General features: G+C 36.6%; 1 protein-coding gene across 6 annotated transcripts in view; it reads right to left on the bottom strand.

The window, feature by feature from the left end:
* Positions 1–384: 384 nt before the first annotated feature.
* Positions 385–16,430, bottom strand: part of NLGN1 (neuroligin 1) — a 319,786-nt gene continuing 303,740 nt past the window's right edge. For 3 of the 6 annotated variants that reach the window (XM_027892570.1, XM_027892568.1, XM_027892566.1), the window contains 3 exons: positions 11,357–11,542; positions 5,596–6,385; positions 385–4,596 (listed from right to left, as the gene is read on the bottom strand). In XM_027892570.1, coding sequence (XP_027748371.1) covers positions 3,774–4,596; positions 5,596–6,385; positions 11,357–11,542 — 1,799 coding nt within the window. In that variant the 3' untranslated portion in view covers positions 385–3,773. Of the gene's footprint in view, positions 4,597–5,595; positions 6,386–11,329; positions 11,543–16,430 lie in introns of all 6 variants that reach the window. The other 3 variants (XM_027892565.1, XM_027892569.1, XM_027892567.1) reach the window with 1 other exon arrangement.

Genomic DNA, 16,430 nt, shown 5'->3' on the forward strand with positions numbered 1-16,430 from the left:
GATGTTTGACAGCTTCCTGTGAAGTCAGCTGTTTCATCTTCTGATGAAGATGAAATTCCAACACCTCCTGTGCAGTGGGGTCTTCAAAGCTGTAACATGTTTCTTTGTTAGACCCCTATTCATCTGGTTTTCAGGATGTTTGAGTAAGAAAAAATATCCTATAATTAAAAGACTTGTGATATAGGAATCCATGTTTAGTACAGATAACAAAAAAACCTACATTTTCCAATGGGAGATTATACTCAGGAAGTTCATCCATGCCTTCCAAGTCTTCCACATGTGGAGAATACCAGGTATAACCAACTGAGATACCATTGAGAGAAATGTGTTTTTATAGGTTTTATTTCTCCTAGAAATGTCAGCACAGCACATTATATTGCCTGTAATTTTAATAGATAAACGAGACAATGATTCCATTGTTATTTTTTTTTTCCTCAAAATGGTAGAATACATTTTCTTAAAAAGGTCTGCAAACATATTTACAAAAGTGTGAAAGCAATAAATGCAGGCTTTTTAATATTTTTACTGAACTTCCAAAGACTGACTGATATCCTAATTTTATTGGAAATCTGGTCCAAGGATGATACAAGAAATTAAATATCACACTCAGTTTTGCTTTCTTGTAGGATACCGTGGAAAACAAATCAAACAGATAAATACTTTGAAAATAACAAATTTATATTTCATGAGGCATAATGAAGATATTCCAAAACCATTTCCTATATTTTCATTTCAGCGTTAAAACTTCTCTTGATCTTTCTTAATGTTGTATTAAAATGTGGGACACCCATCTTACTTTTGGAAAGCCAGCTGCTGTAATGTCATTATAAAGTAGCCACTAAAATATCATTCACAGTATCTGCATCACAGGAACGGACTTTTTTTTCCTCCAAAAAGGAGTGACAAAATTTGTGTTGTTGCTTCCATCTTTCACATTTTAAATACTATTGGCTGACAGAAATAAAGTGTAGTGTCATGCTTGGTTTACCTAAATCATTTATTTTGTAACTAATAAAAGTAAACAATTACCAGATACTGTATATAGAGAGATATATAGATATATGGCCACAAATAAACTATAGTAGAAAGTTATTTTGGTTTTGATAAAGTTAAGAAAAGCACATAAAATCATATTTCATTAATATCTTGTTTTATGGCCATCAATATTTTTGTATTTTTTTTGTTTTGTTTCATCAACATAGCAAAATACAATCTTCTTATTAAACAATAATTATCAGATGGCAGACAATTCTTTTTATTGGTTTACATTGGCAGGTCACAGTCTAAAAGCACAACCACATCAGGCAGAAATTGCACACAGACCGCTCTGGATTTTGAAGACTATTTCTTATGCTCCTACAAATAGTCCTTAATTTAAACTGGGGACTGTAACAAGTACTAATTAAGTACATGGGTTTCTTTTTTTTCTTTCTTTCCTTTTTTTAATAGGTGAATAAAATAACTGAAATTGCAGTACTTTATTTTGGTTTCTGCTCAGTTTTTGATGTCCGTGCTCCATGTTAGCAAACATGCTCTAAATTTCCCAGCAGTCCTTTTATAAAAGTTCAATCACTCAAATAAAACCCAGGTGATTTTTTTTTTCCCTGTCATGGAACACTCCAGATTTATTTCTATTAGACCTGTTCCTTGGCTTTTTTTTTTTTTTGGTGTTGATATTCTATTTTTAACTCATCCCTGAAATCTAGGGGAGATTTACATGTGATATTATGACACCATACAGTCACAATATCAATATTTCTGTAAGAAATGGTTGTAGGTGGGGCTGACCAAAAAATATGTAGTTGTATTAGTTGTAGAAGGCATTTTCATGTCTTCAAGAACCAGACTGGTCTTAAGATATTACTCTTTATTTGAGACAGTTACCATTACTTCATTAAAAAATGACAAAACAGCAATAAACATTTTAGCTCTTTAATGAGCAAAGATCAGGTCTCTTAACATTGGAATAATATTCGTTATCCAGATTATCTTTATTTCACTCAGTGACCAGTAATATGGCCAAGAAATACAAAGTAATTTTCCATCAAGTAGTATACAATTTTTGTGTGTAATAAGCTTTCATTCTTGAAAAAGAGTAACTGAAAAGAAATGTTTCTGTTACTGCAGTTAGTTTGTCAGAGAAAGTTCTTCGCATTATCTTACAAACTATCAAAATTGCTAGTAATTTGAAAAAATGTAAAAAAAAATCACATAACTTTAGTCTAATAGAAATATAGTACAGGTAAGAGAGAAAGTATTTATCAGGGATGTGCTCTTAAGTCCATCTCAATTATTTCTTTTATATAAATGTACATCTGATTACATATACAAACATTTTGAAACGACCGTGGTATAGAATTACTGGAAAGCAACAGGGGAATGAAAAAATTTCTTGTGATTTTAGAACATTCACTTCAACTCACACAAACATATGTAGTATTCAGATTTTTAGATTTCCAGGTGTTGGCTCTCTCCCCATTCTTACGTACCCTCCTTTTCTACGCTCTTGCCATCTGGTCTAGAGAATTCATTGGAATGGAAAAGCTAATGTGTAGCAAAAAAGGAATTAACATTATTTTAAAGTATTATAAGTAAACTTTGTTACATGCAACATGAGTTGAAACAATAAACTGAAAGGTGTAATCAGAGCTGTAATATTGGGGCATTTTTATATGGCAAAATGTTGTTGCAATTAAATTTTTTGGACACACTTTACCTTATCAATTTGAACTAAATATAACTAAATCACAGCAAATTATAAATCACTCTTCAAAGGAGATTCCATTTAAGTTTTAGTTATTTAAAAGTTAGAAATTATTTAGGTGGAAAGGAAAAAAGTTAATAATACACATTTTTTGTCTGGGATTCGTATCAGTGATGGGCCACCACTGTATACTTAGAATGCCATAAATACCTTTAAGAACTCTTGCAATTCCTTTTCTTTCTGAAGCTACCATGAAATATTTTACTGTAATTACTTTTGCCCCTTCAAAAAACTTCTTTAGGTTGTGCCAATTGATGGAGAAAGCTTCTATTAAAAACTCCAATGGGATGAGAAGAATTTTAATTACGGCTTAATCAGCAGCACAGCCACCAAGCATATAAATTATCATGCACATCGTGCTAAAAATATCCAGTTTCCTTTATTCCCACAACTTTTATACTGACAGCACTTATGTGATAATGTTGTACCTGCCAGGCTGTAAAACTTCTTTGACTGGCAGATTTCAGCATGAGCCCCTTTCTAAGGCCTTAACAGCATTGGTGCTTTGTGTACTTATTCAAATATGTAAATATGGTCTACACAAGAAAACAGGTCCAAATAAAAATTGGTGAAAATTATCTGACATTCCATTAGTGTGTCCCTTGTGCATATTTATAGGTTTTTAAAATTTTCAGTCATAGTTCTTTCCTGTTTGTGTTGCACATGCCTAATTCCATTATGTAACTTAAATCTTCAAAAAATTAATACTTGAATGTGAATGAAAAAGTATCATTCAGGACAACTGCTTCAAGCAATTGCAAACAGTTAGTTTTTTTTGTTTTGTTTTGTTTGTTTGTTTGTTTCCTTTTGTTTTGTTTGTTTCTTAAGTTCATTTGATATATGTACAATTCATTTTTTCCAAAACCCCAAAAGTTCTTGATATGTATATTCACATAATATTCCTCCATATTTAAATAGTAAGAGTCTTGTAGGTTGAAAGCCAAGTAATCTTCAGTAATATCACCTACTGTAATCCATCAAAAAATAAAGTTTGTTTCGTCTTGTCTGGCTATACCCTGGTTGTTGAGTGTGAATGGGGGTGGGGATGAGGATGGGGCAGAGTATTGTTCTGTCCTCCGGTGAACGTGTTGAATGTGTGTAGGGGTTGAATCCCTGGTATAGTGTTGGGGATCATTGTGATGGTGTTGGGTGTCATTAAGGGAATATCATCAGGAGACCTTCTCATAGCTAGCGTGTAGTCTGGGGGACAGGCGGTCCTGAGAACCACCTCATGTGGATGGATGGACTCACATTCATGATCCAAGTCAGTGTGCTTCATTTGGAGGGACATTATCTCCTCTTCTTGTGCATGGGTGAGATCATTGGTAGTGGTACGTTGTGGGCTACATCTCCTGTGGACGTCGTGTCTCCGCTTGTCCTTTTTGTAGTACAATGCTGCGAAGGCCAAAATGTTCAGGAACAGCAAAGATGCGCCAACCGCGATAGTAACGCTCAATTCTGTTGAATAGTCCCTTTGATCCACCGAAAATGGGCTTGGTTGTTGTTTAGGATCATCTTGTTTGGCTGTAGGAAAGGCTGAAGTAACTGAAACAGAATTTTTCCTTGTTGGTCTGAAAGTATTATCAGTCGATGGCACTTTAGTTGTGGTAGAGGTATACTGTGAAATGTCGTTAAGATTGTGCAGATGAGGTACCAGTTCCAACCACAAGTTCACTTTGTTTGCCCTATAGTGTTCTTTAACTCGTGGTTTTAATCCAATGTGAAGATAGAGCTGGTCTTTCTGAGAATATCTGGTCCATGCTACTTCTTCAAAACGATTTGGTTTCGTATGGATGAATTTTGTATCTTGCGGCACTGGTTGATTTGGGTCACTGAAAAAAAAAAAAAAGAGAGAGAGATCTCCAATGTTACAAAGCATTTCAAACAGAATTATAAAATTAACATAATTAAGATTTTATACTAAATGTTTAAATCTGCCTTTGGACAGAGCAGAGTGCTACTCCCTAAAATTAGAGGCCTTAATAATCTTGATTAGAAACAGCATTATGCAAATGAACCCTTCTTTTACTCAGACTTCAGCGACTCTCCTAGTTCCCCAAAATGTTAGTGTCTGTCTCACATTGAGCTCTTGTGCTGCTGAGGACAGATTGCCACCAGTGTGGTGATGTGGACAAATGATGAGACAAGTGTGAGAGGACTTTAAGATTTGTTTTTCTTTTTTATCAACATAAAGCTCGTAGAGCTCAGCATTTCCTTTTATATTCAGCTTCTGTGGCCTTCCAGGGGTAAAGATCATGGCAGAGCACAACTCAGTGCAACAAAAACTCAAAAATAACTATGATCAAAGGTAACAAAGTGTTTTGAGCTTCCAGTGAAAGAAGAATTAATGAAAATGACAACACTTTCCAAATTGAAAGCCACATATTTGATAGTCAGAAACATCAATTTAAGACAAACTCTGCTCTTAAAATAAGATGCATTATATTTGATGCAATATGTGCATAATTTTATGTCTCATGGGATGAAAACATCAGTGTTGGGGTGAAGTCAGTTAGTAATAAAACTATATTTAACCATACACATATGTTAAACGCTTAATTATACACCTTTGTGGGGTTCCCTTAGTTATACTTGTGCATTTTTAAAAATTTCTTCACACAGAATGTCCACAAAGATATTATTCCCTCTTTTTGCCAGAATATGTAAGTGAGCTGAGGGATATTACAATAAACATAAATATCCACCCCAATTCTTAATCCCTTATTCATCCTATAAGTACAGAGGCATACCCAAGGGAGATAAACATTGGAAAGCACTGCATCATTCCATCCTCAGTTTGCACACAAGACCATTCATTATTTGGTACTCACCCAGTCTTTGCAAAGTTTGTCCAGTACGTCATCACCACCGCACTTAGCATGACATCATTTTTGGAGAAATTGCAAGGAAATAATTCAGTAGGACCAATCATGGGGATTCCTAGTACGTAAGGAACCTCATCTCCGTGGGCTGCATCAGCCCATGCAGGTACCTGATCTGTCTGGCAATGATGGTAGAAGGCATAGAAGTATGTAGGCGATCCAAAATTCGAGTGAAGATCTGCTGTGGCCACTGCTGGTGCAACCCACTGGTGATCAGTAAACAAAGCCAGCAGCGTTTTCCTTCTGGTCTCAGGATTGTGTCGATCCGCCCAGTCCGTGTACATAAATTTAATAGTTTCCCTCAGTATATCTTTGCCTTCTGGGTATCCGTATAAGTTATCGACAAAGTTAGAAACTGCAAAGTCAAAATCGCTGGCCGATATGCCATCTTCGCTATCCACGATATTTTCGACAAATTTTAACCCTTCCCCTTGGTTAACTCCCAGCATGATGTCGTAGTTGAGGAATTCTCCTTGTTCCATCAGGATCTGAGGATCATCTGGTATCACATCTCCATCTATCACCGGTCCGAAGGCTATGTGGTATCTTGCTGGTTGAATGTCCTGGTCGACAAGTTCTCTATAAGGCTTCTTCTGTAGACATTCTACCAGTTCTACAGTGTCTGACATGTTGCAACCAACTTTTGTAGCCAACATCCTGGCGTATTTTGCAGGCTGAAAACTAACTGCCCAGCTGGAGAGAGCTGTTCCACTTTGAGCTATTGCTCTTTGAAAAAGTCCTGTGGGGAGAAATATTTGAAAACTACTGAAGTGACCTTGAAACAGCCACAGACTTGAAAGATTCAAAGGAGCTCTTTGAAACAACAGAAAACTTCAACAGAAGAGATACCTGAACCTTAATAGCACTTAAATACATGGGTTCTGACTGCTGTTGTACCTACAGGTAATGTGCACAAAATAAATGCAATATGTGCTGAAGCAAATGATTCTACCTCAATATAGTCCAGCTGAGGAACAGATTTTCAAAAGAAACTCAGGCAGTAAAAAAGAAGTGGCATTACCTTATGCAGGACAACACTAACAGCTTGAAAGAAATCCCTAAACTTAAAGCAATTTATAGCTTGGAGGAAAAGCCAACAGGTCTCTGAAATGGGCTGAAGTTGCATGCATACAACGATATGTTAAAAAAACCTAAGACACTTCTTTATGTTTTGTTTGAGATTAAACCTGGTTTGAGATGTGCTTTTGAATTTTCTGTAATTTCAAAAGTCTATATTCTGGAGGAACAGATGAGAAGGTACTAGGCAGCTATTAAATTTATAAGTGTCTAAGTCAAAATCCTTTCTTGTAAGGAGCTTTTTAAATACAGGTTTGTATTGATCACACTTACATAAAAAGGGAAATGATATATTTTACACTATTTAGCTTTGTAATTTAGAGATTTAAACATATGTTCAGGTATTCATTTAGGGGAGAGAGAATGATCCAGCACTGCATATCAACTTGCAATAAATCCCAAAGACTGCAGGGCAATTAATTTGAATTTATGCTGGTTTAACTAGCACTCTGGCCCAAAAATTCTACCCACAGAAATAACAAAATATGTTGAAATTGACGTTTCCTTTTTTAATTCTCCCTTCTCTAAGCATTTTTAAAACATATCATGGAGGAGAGCCTCAGCCCCGACAGCCAATTAATCAAACTAATTTTTTTGCTAATGGGTTTAATGCAATCAAAACTCCATCCTTACTGTGCACTCTTCTTGTGTTCTCTTTGTGTCGGGGCTTGGACTTTTCCCACTCCATTTGGGGAGGGTAAGTTGGTGTCTGAAAGAGATTATGAGTCTGAACCTTGAGCAAAATAATGCTCAGAAACTTAGGCTATATTTAGGTAACTGGGACCTTTCTAGGTTTTTTGTTTGGCTGTTTGTGGTGGTGTGTGTGGGTTTTTTGGTTTTGGTTTTTTTGTTTGTTTGTTGTGGTTTTTGTTTGTTTGGGTTTTTGTTTGGGGTTTTTTTGTGTGTTTGGTTGGTTTTTTAATTTATTTTCATTAAAGTCAATCTCAGTAGTACATCTTTTGCACAAACTACTGGAAAAATATTTTACACTGGACCCTGCCTCCTATAGTTCACTGTGGATAATACAAAATGGCTATAGCATTCTAGGCTGATTTAAGATATATGGGTCAGAATTTTGTTTGACTTATGCTGATAGCACCTGGAGTCATTCCACTGACTCTGGGAGAGTTACTTAAGGACTGGAAGTGACACCTGGCCCCACTCACTTAATTTTCCTAAGAATGCATTTTTGTTCCAATGCTTGATGAATACCTGGATACTCCCACTAAAGGAACTGGAGTGAAGGTGCTCAGCTTACTTCAGAAATGTATTCCAATAAGGCACAAGATGGCTTTTACTTTGATAAGTAACATATTTCTATTGATAGAAAACTTCCATAGCCTCTAAATCCAATCATAGCCGTGCTTTCACAGCCTCCACTGCAGCATCAGACCCTGTGCACTCACAAGTTAGCTGGAATCTGTTGCTGGCAGCAAACATTTTACAAGCTTCTGAGGAATTTTTAAATCATTCCAGATTGTATTAGATCCAAATCCAAAAGTCTTAAAATAAGATAGGTGTAGAGACTGAAATATCTAAACTCCAGCCTCTCCTTAAATTTATGAGAAGTCATATCCAAGATATTACTTCCTTGCATGACATGAGTAAAAATAAGAATGAACTTGAGCTATAAAACAGCTAAAAATATATTTGCATGTTTATAAGGTCAGATATTGAGCTAGCATAAATCAGCTCAAAGTCAGTGGAATTACCACAGAGGATCCAGGCATTGTAATAAATGTAACTAAATGACAAAGCTGAATTTAAAAAAAATATGTATTCCATGATACTTCATAATGTGTGGGGTTTTTTTGCATCTTTTGTAAATCTATTTTTATTGCTTTATTAAGTATGCATGAACAAGGACAGAAAGGGTAAGCTAAGTGTAAGAAAATGCTGATATAAACACTATGGCTTGCTAAGTGCTACATAAACATCAAATGCTGGATTAAAAAGTGGTCAGGGCCTCTGGCCACAAAGCTTTCTGAGGAAGGGAAACTAAACATCCCTCCTTCTGCTGAGGAATGATTAGAGAAATATTCCTCCACTCAAACCATGTTGGTGAAAAATGAACAATGGTATAAAAAATTATTTTCATTCTGTGACATAATTCCTGGAAGAAATTTGTACCTCACAGGATGGAGAACTACATTTTTATCTGATAATGTGCATGGTTATTATCTCTTATGGGCTTCAGACTGATGGAAAGAAGATTTAAATGTTCAATGGACCATAGCACTTTGTGACTCCTATTCAAAGCATCACCAAAATAAATAATAACAATTTGCATATATCCATCTGTACTTTCAGAGCACTTTCTGAAGATGAGTGCTGTTCTTTCTGCCCACTTGCAGGTGGGTGGCTACAAACAGCACCATCTTGAAATAGGCTGAATTCCTCCCCTCAGCTGCCAAGGGAATCTTTCAAAGAGAAATTATGAGAAAAGAGAGCATCCAAATTTACAGATTATCAAACAGACTGGTTGATAATCATAGAATGGCGTGGGTTGGAGGGGACCTTAAAGATCTCCTTGTTCCAACTCCCTGCCCTGGGCAGGGACACCTTCCACTGGCCCAGGTTGCTCCAAGCCCTGTCCAACCTGACCTTGAACAATTCCAGGGATGGGGCAGTCACAGCTTCTCTGTCCAACCTGTGCCAGTCACCACCCCCACAGGGAAGAATTTTTCCTAATATCTGATCTAACTCTGTCAGTGTGAAGCCATTCACCACTTGTCCTCTTGCAAAAAGTCCTTCTCCAGTTTTCAAATGTGAACATGGAACAAAAAAACACGAAATAAAAGGGAGTTTGGAAATGTTAGAATATCCGAAGATGTTTAAATACTTGAAATAACTTTTCTTATTTGAAACTGACCAATTTCTTTTTCTTTTTTTTTTTTTAATGGCAGTTCTAACCACCTCTAAAACAAACATAACATACATGGGGCTCTGGCACATTGTTCTGTTTAATCCAAATTTGAACAAAGCATGGGTTTGCTTTCTTACAAAAGAAAGCCTCAAAAATTTACTTTTACTGAGGCTTCTTCAATTCCCCTCCCAAATGCTCTGTTATGTTGGCAATTTGCTGCATCAGTTTCCCCAAACAAATTCTGCTCCTGTCAGAATCCTGGCCAGGTGTTGCCATATGACACGGTAACATTTGCTTCTAAGAGGAAACACATGACTGTCCAGGTACTGTAAATATGGGATTTCTCATTAATGCCATGTTATTTCAAGAAGATCAATATTATCATCATGTAAAATTTGGGGAGGATGAACCAGGTCTCCTCATTCCACCTGAAACTCAATCCTTGGTAAGAAAGTTGGTTTTGAGTGTTCTGATAAAAGAAGATGGTGCAGTATGACCTTCAGGTTACACTGTGATGAAGTAATGCTTAAATCTTGTTCTTATAGGTCAGCTTATAAATATCTTCTATTTAAGTGCAGGTAGTTATAGAAAAAAAAAAAGATTTTGTTAAAAAAAAATTGCGGAAGTAGACTAAAATTCAGACCATGGTCTTATTTTCCACTTGAATTTTCTTGTAAAACTTGTATTTTTCTCTCATTTAAAATAGTGTAACAGAGTGATCTAAAGAATCTGTCACTTCTACTGACCTCAGTGGGATCAGCACCATGACTTTGGGTAAATGCAGCTCTTTGAATGTCAGTGGAATTATGTTTTTATGACTGGCCAATTAGTCCCCCATGGAGATACAGCAATAGAAATTAGGGGAGGATTATATGCACAGGGCACAGTGTGATGTCCCTGGTAAAACTAAACAATACAGATAAAAATATCTGAAAACAGTGAGACAAAAGTAATGTGATCAATAAGCAAGAGCCATGCAAATGAGAGAAACTGTGTGAAACTGTGGTGCAAAAATCATAGAAAAAAAATTGGGTGCCTCAACCAGCATGTTTTTAATTTCCTGCTGTCTGCCTCGACTAGAGAGAAAAGGTGTTAGTTATGGAATAGGAAAAAACCATATAGAAGAAAATCCATTTGCAACTTGGATGCTTTGACAATTTTGGATCATGCATGCAAAACATTCAACCATTCTTTTATTAGATGACAGCAAGTGAAGTTCATGCAGTTTCAGACAAAAGATTTCTGAACTAGGTACTTGTTTCCTTCACACAAAATAATAGTTTTAAGCATTTCAGCTGTTAGCCTGGAAAGAGAAACTGTGTCATTTTATTTTTCTTCAAATTCTGCTCCTCAGGAGAAACTAAACACGCCTTTCACAACTGCCTGAATAAAGACGACCTCATCTACTGTGAGCATGACTGACTGGTTTTCCAAAAAGGACACCCTTAGGTAGGAAAGAAGAGAGACAAAAACGATGCACCAAGAAAACGCTGTTCAAAAGTCTGGTATAAAGTGCTTCTACAAAGCTCCACAGGAAAAAGAAGAAAGTGACCCAAAATTTAAACATGCACAGAAGAGCTGAGGGAGAAGGAGGCTTGTACAGCCTTTAAAAAGTTTTCTTAATATTGAGCTGAACTCAACAGTTTATAGGAACAAAGAGAATATACAGAACATCACATAGTACTAATGGTGGTGGCATGCAGACACCAAAATTGTCAAAATTTGCAACCTGCATAATACCTTTGGTTGAATTGCTCCAACGGTTACCTTCAGAATAATGGGATAAAGTCAACAGATTGACGCATGAACCGCCTGCACCAGATCCAAAAACAGTTATTCTTAATGGGTCACCACCAAAGAACCCAATATTTTCACTAGTCCATCGCAAAGCTTGAATTAGATCAAGGAGGCCATAGTTTCCTTTTGCTGCTTGGTCCCCAGTGCTCAGAAATCCTGTGAACAGAAATGAAAAAAGAAAGGGTTAGCAAGTGCTCCTCTGAGTAATCCTGTTTAAGTCTTCCAAGTAAGATTTCAAAAGTACGTGCTGTTGAATATCACGGAACTACATAATTTTCCATATTACCTGGGAAAAAGTTGTGATTTTACACTGTTTCTGAAGCCAAATTATTCTGTATTCACTCCTTTGGCCATGATGTATTAATGCGGGGAAGATGAAGATCCCAGGCAAAATACTGAATCTTAACAGGTTACAACATATTAATCCCAAAGACTTTGTGTTGATTGTACTAAGTTTAAGAGTAAAGGTTTAGCAAACAGATAAAATGCAGTTGCTTTGTATGGATTTGGTCAGCTCTGTGTTGCACTTCTGTACTTGGATGCAGCCATGAGCTTTGCACATTGCCTGAAAGGCAGTGATTATCCTTCCCTGAAGACTCTGTTTGGTCATATCTTGGCAACGCACGGTCTTTTACTTTTTTCTCCACCCAAAAATGCAGCTCATGTCACAGGACAAGCCAGGTTGAACAATGAGAGCAGCTCTCAAGTCCCCGAGCTCCATCCCATAGTCATTAACCTGAGTTAATTGAATCTACATTAAATGTATAAAGACAATTTAAGTTGTTTCCATGACCCCTTAACAGCAGAAAGATAGGAGCTCAGGGGTAATCTGGAGAGCACTACAGTTGCTCCCTTTTATTCCTGCTGGAGAAAAAGCTGTGGAATGTGTGAGGTGCAGGGAAACATAAACTGTTTCACACTTTACTCCCAGCAGTACCCTCACATTTAGGACTGCTGTTACTCTTGTCATTAGAGCCTACTGACTCCAAAAGGGGTACAGTAAAAACTTTGAAGAAAGTCTCTGTTGATCAAAGACATCGCTTTTGGACCCCATTTGTCGACATTTCCAATTTTCTCCATTTAATAAACAAATGTTTAAATAATACCAGCATTATGAAGTAGTCCATACCTTCATTTGCATATCAAACTGATTTAATGCTCCCTAAATCGTGTAACTGTTTTTCAGTACATGCTTTGTAGAGAAATGCAACCATTACAACAATTATTTCCACATTAATTAGATATCAGTGGGTCTTCTAATCTCGTCAAAGTTCTACTGATTTAACTCTCTTGAGTGCAGACAGCCTACTCAAAAGAAGTTTACAGTAGTTTTGCAGACAAATAGCTCTCAAAGGAGTCCTACTGTTTCATTATGACAATAAAAGCAGCTTTTGAGACATTTCTAACAAGACACGTGTGAACATACATCTATAAAGTAAGGATTTAACAAGAATACAGATAGGTGCAGCCTATACCAATATTCATAGATACAATGGACACGTCATTTGTTACTTTATAACTCTGATTTGACTTCAAAGTTTGCATTTGCTATTCTGTCCTATGTGTAAACATTTATACTAACAGCCCTTCTCTGCTGTAAACTGTGCTGAAAGCCAACTGGCCTCACTGCCTCAGTAGCTGAGCCCTACTCCATTTTGGGCAAGAAGCCTTTCTTGTATAGCCAATCCTGATTTTTGCCATCATGGAGAGGGAACAGGAAAGTGGCACAGGGTGCCAGGCCAGCAGTTCTCCCACTTCCAGACCTAATGTACCAAGTCTAATGGACATACTTCATTCACTGTAGCCATAGTAAATTGTTACTCCTTTAAAATAACCACTATTCTACAACTAAAACCTGCTATATTTACTATTTAACTGCATATAAAGCAAAGCAACACTACTACCATAGAAGAAAATACCACCTTGTTATTCAGGGAAAGCCCAGAAAGGAAGTCATAATTGCAATTAATAAATTCATTCTTATTTTACTATTACAGCTTAGCACAGAGTTGAGATTATTATGATGTCATTTTACTCTGCTTCACTCTCCTTTATTTTCCTTTGTGGAAAGCCAGAGGGTTGGTGTGAATGCCTGTGGGAAAGCATGGTCCCTATACAATCCTTCCAGAAGTATTCATTCTTCTCTTCAGGCTCCACTAAAATGTTGTCCCCCATAAATAGTTTTTAAGGACACAGAGAGATGATGCCTTTGAACATGATAGCAAATCTAATGAAAGTTCCCTAACCAGTCTCACTGCCTTTGTCAGCCCGCTTGGAATTGAGGAATGGCACCAGGGACTGCAAGAAAATTAAAATGTAGGAATTTATGGGAACTACAGAATCCTGTGCCTACACATGCTGGGAGAGTCTTCCCCTTTCTTTGCATAAGTATAGGGCTGTGGAAAATCAGTGACAAATCAGTTTATCATATTCAACACATAAGTGACCGATTTAAGGGATTACAGGAATGATAGCCACGAGTGCTCCTCAAAACACAGGCAGCAATGAGATGAGAGTAGTTACAGAAGTTACCAAAACTGTGACACAAACGGGTCCCTATTTTCTTTTTTCCATTTCCCTGGCTTGCAGATTCCCTCAGCCTGGTCAGGATCTGCTCTCAGCACAGCTGCAGCATTGGTTCAAAGAAATCCTGTAGATTTCTCAGAATGATTCCAAGACATTTATTAGGAAAATAGATGGTGGGGTTATAGCTGAGATACAGCAATTGCCCTGAAGGAACGCAAATGCAAACACTCAAACTTTCTGAAAAGGTTATTTTCTTTACTCTCTGCAGCGAAGTGGAAATAAATAAGTCTTTGCCTTGAAAAGCAACAGATTAAAATTACAGGTAAAGCCTTAGGGCAAACCCCTGGTGTTAAATGAGTTCACATCAAGTCCTGAAGCTGGGTGGGGAAATGTGAAATCCTTGGGAAAGCATAAATATGCTACTTTTAAAGAATCTTTGCGATAAGACTTTAGATTAAATATCTTCTGTTGCTAAAAGTAGACATCAGGAAAGTTGCATTCAGTTCAGGGAACGTGCCAGGAGGGGGAGCTTTCAGTTTAGTTAAAAAAAAAAAAAAAAAAAAAAAAGAAAAGAAAAAGGCACTATTAGTAATATTCTCCTCATTCATCTATATTAAACAAATTATGACTTGTGTCCAGAGCAACAGCTCTGATGCAAAAGAAATATCTCACGCCTCCTCAGCAAGAACCACACTGGCTGACTTCCATATCTGCACAAGATGGATGATGATTGATGTTGACTTTCATGACATGAAACATTTCTATCTCATTTTTCAGAACCATAAGAAGCCTGTTAATATCACCACCTGTTCGTGCCTTTTTTTTCCCGTATGCAGTGGTATCAGCATGGCTTAGGAAAATTCAGAATGTCATGAAATCAGACATAGGACTGATAAAACAGATGAGGTTTTTCTTTCCAGTTTGTGGTGGGTTTTTTTATTTATTTTTTATTTATTTATTTATTTATTTTAAACTAGTGAGGAGTGCCTCAATACAGATAAACCCATCGAGCTAAACACCTGTAGAGAAATGCTTTAACACATAGCATTGTATCCAGCCTGTCAGTCTGTGGGTACAGGTACTTATCCCTATTTATCACTTAGATAAAATGGAGATTGGAACAATATCCTTTGTCTTTATCCCAAGAGGAGCTTTCAGTATGTAATTAATACAGATACCATGCATTTCAATGCATTCCTATGACACAATCATCACACTATCTAGTTATTAAGCTCCCAATTTTGAGTCACAGAGGGGAACCTGCTCTCGCTGAAAAGAGCTTGTGTGTCTGAAAGCTTGTCTGTTTTTAACTGCATCAGCTAGTCTATTAAAATATATTATCTCTTTCTGCAAATACTGTCTTATTATTATCCTTGGATTGTCATCTCACTAAGAACACTGCTATCATTTTCTGCCACCTTTTGGCCTTGTAAAAAAAGGGAAGTAAATTATTCCTTATTTTAGTTATTCCAGGAAGACATTCTCAAAAAAACTTAGTTTTGCATTATTCTCTAAAAAGGTCAGATTGAGCTAATTTTGTTCCATAATTAAGTCCTTCTACTGGAAATATTCCAATCATCAGCTGAACAATTGCTATTTTATATTCTGTATGGAGAGGTTATCTCTTGTTTTATCTCCTCCAGAGGAGCAGACTCTAATAGAATTATGGAAGTGAGGATGTGGTCTTTTGTGAGTTTAAGAAAGAGATTTATTAAGCCCATTTGGACCATTTCTCTGTTACATGTCTGTTAGACAAATATGCAGAGAGTGCCACAACCAGGTTCTGTATTTTTTATTAAGATAAATTTTAATGCTTTATAGGCTTATCTGTCTGGGTAATGATTTCTGCTTGCCATTCAGATAAATCTTTTTCTAATATGATTCCAGCATTTTTGAAGAGTAAATAAAATAATGGACTTGGGAAACTTAAAATATGTAGTTGAAAACATTACTAGTTTGAATTACTTTCAGCTCTGGCCTAATTTGAACATTCATATTAATGCAGAAGGGAAGGCCAAGACGGAATTTTTCCTAAGGTAAGGGGCAGAATGCCTTGTTGGACAAAAAAAAAAACAAATCTGCCTGTGAGAAGATGCACAGCAACAAATGCTACTTTAAAAATAAGAGTGTATAAAGACTGGTCTGATATGCTTAAAGGGGTTTTTCCAAGTGCTGTGTCTCTGAAAGCAGTAACACTTACGACCTTTAATATTCCCCACCTGCTTAGGCATGTGTTATAATAACTGGATTTCCAGTTCCAATTCCCTGTGCAATCAAATGCCATCTTTTATTTTGTTAAAAGAAAATGTTAAATTGTATGGGTATAAATGCACCAACGCATACTGGAAGAATTCAGGGCGTATTTTGAGGGAAGAATTTATTATTCCCTCTGGATCACAAATTCCTCGCTTAGGACTTTAGTTGGACACCATCTATTGCTACTGAATGGTAATTGCCATGTACAGAAATTTTCTGCTGCCCTTTAAACTATACCTACTCAGATAGGAATGTGAGCAAA

This window comes from Empidonax traillii, unplaced genomic scaffold (genome assembly GCF_003031625.1).
Source record: "Empidonax traillii isolate 1590-97213 ecotype Southwest subspecies unplaced genomic scaffold, ASM303162v1 scaffold358:size917415, whole genome shotgun sequence".
In the NCBI taxonomy this organism is placed as follows: domain Eukaryota; kingdom Metazoa; phylum Chordata; class Aves; order Passeriformes; family Tyrannidae; genus Empidonax; species Empidonax traillii.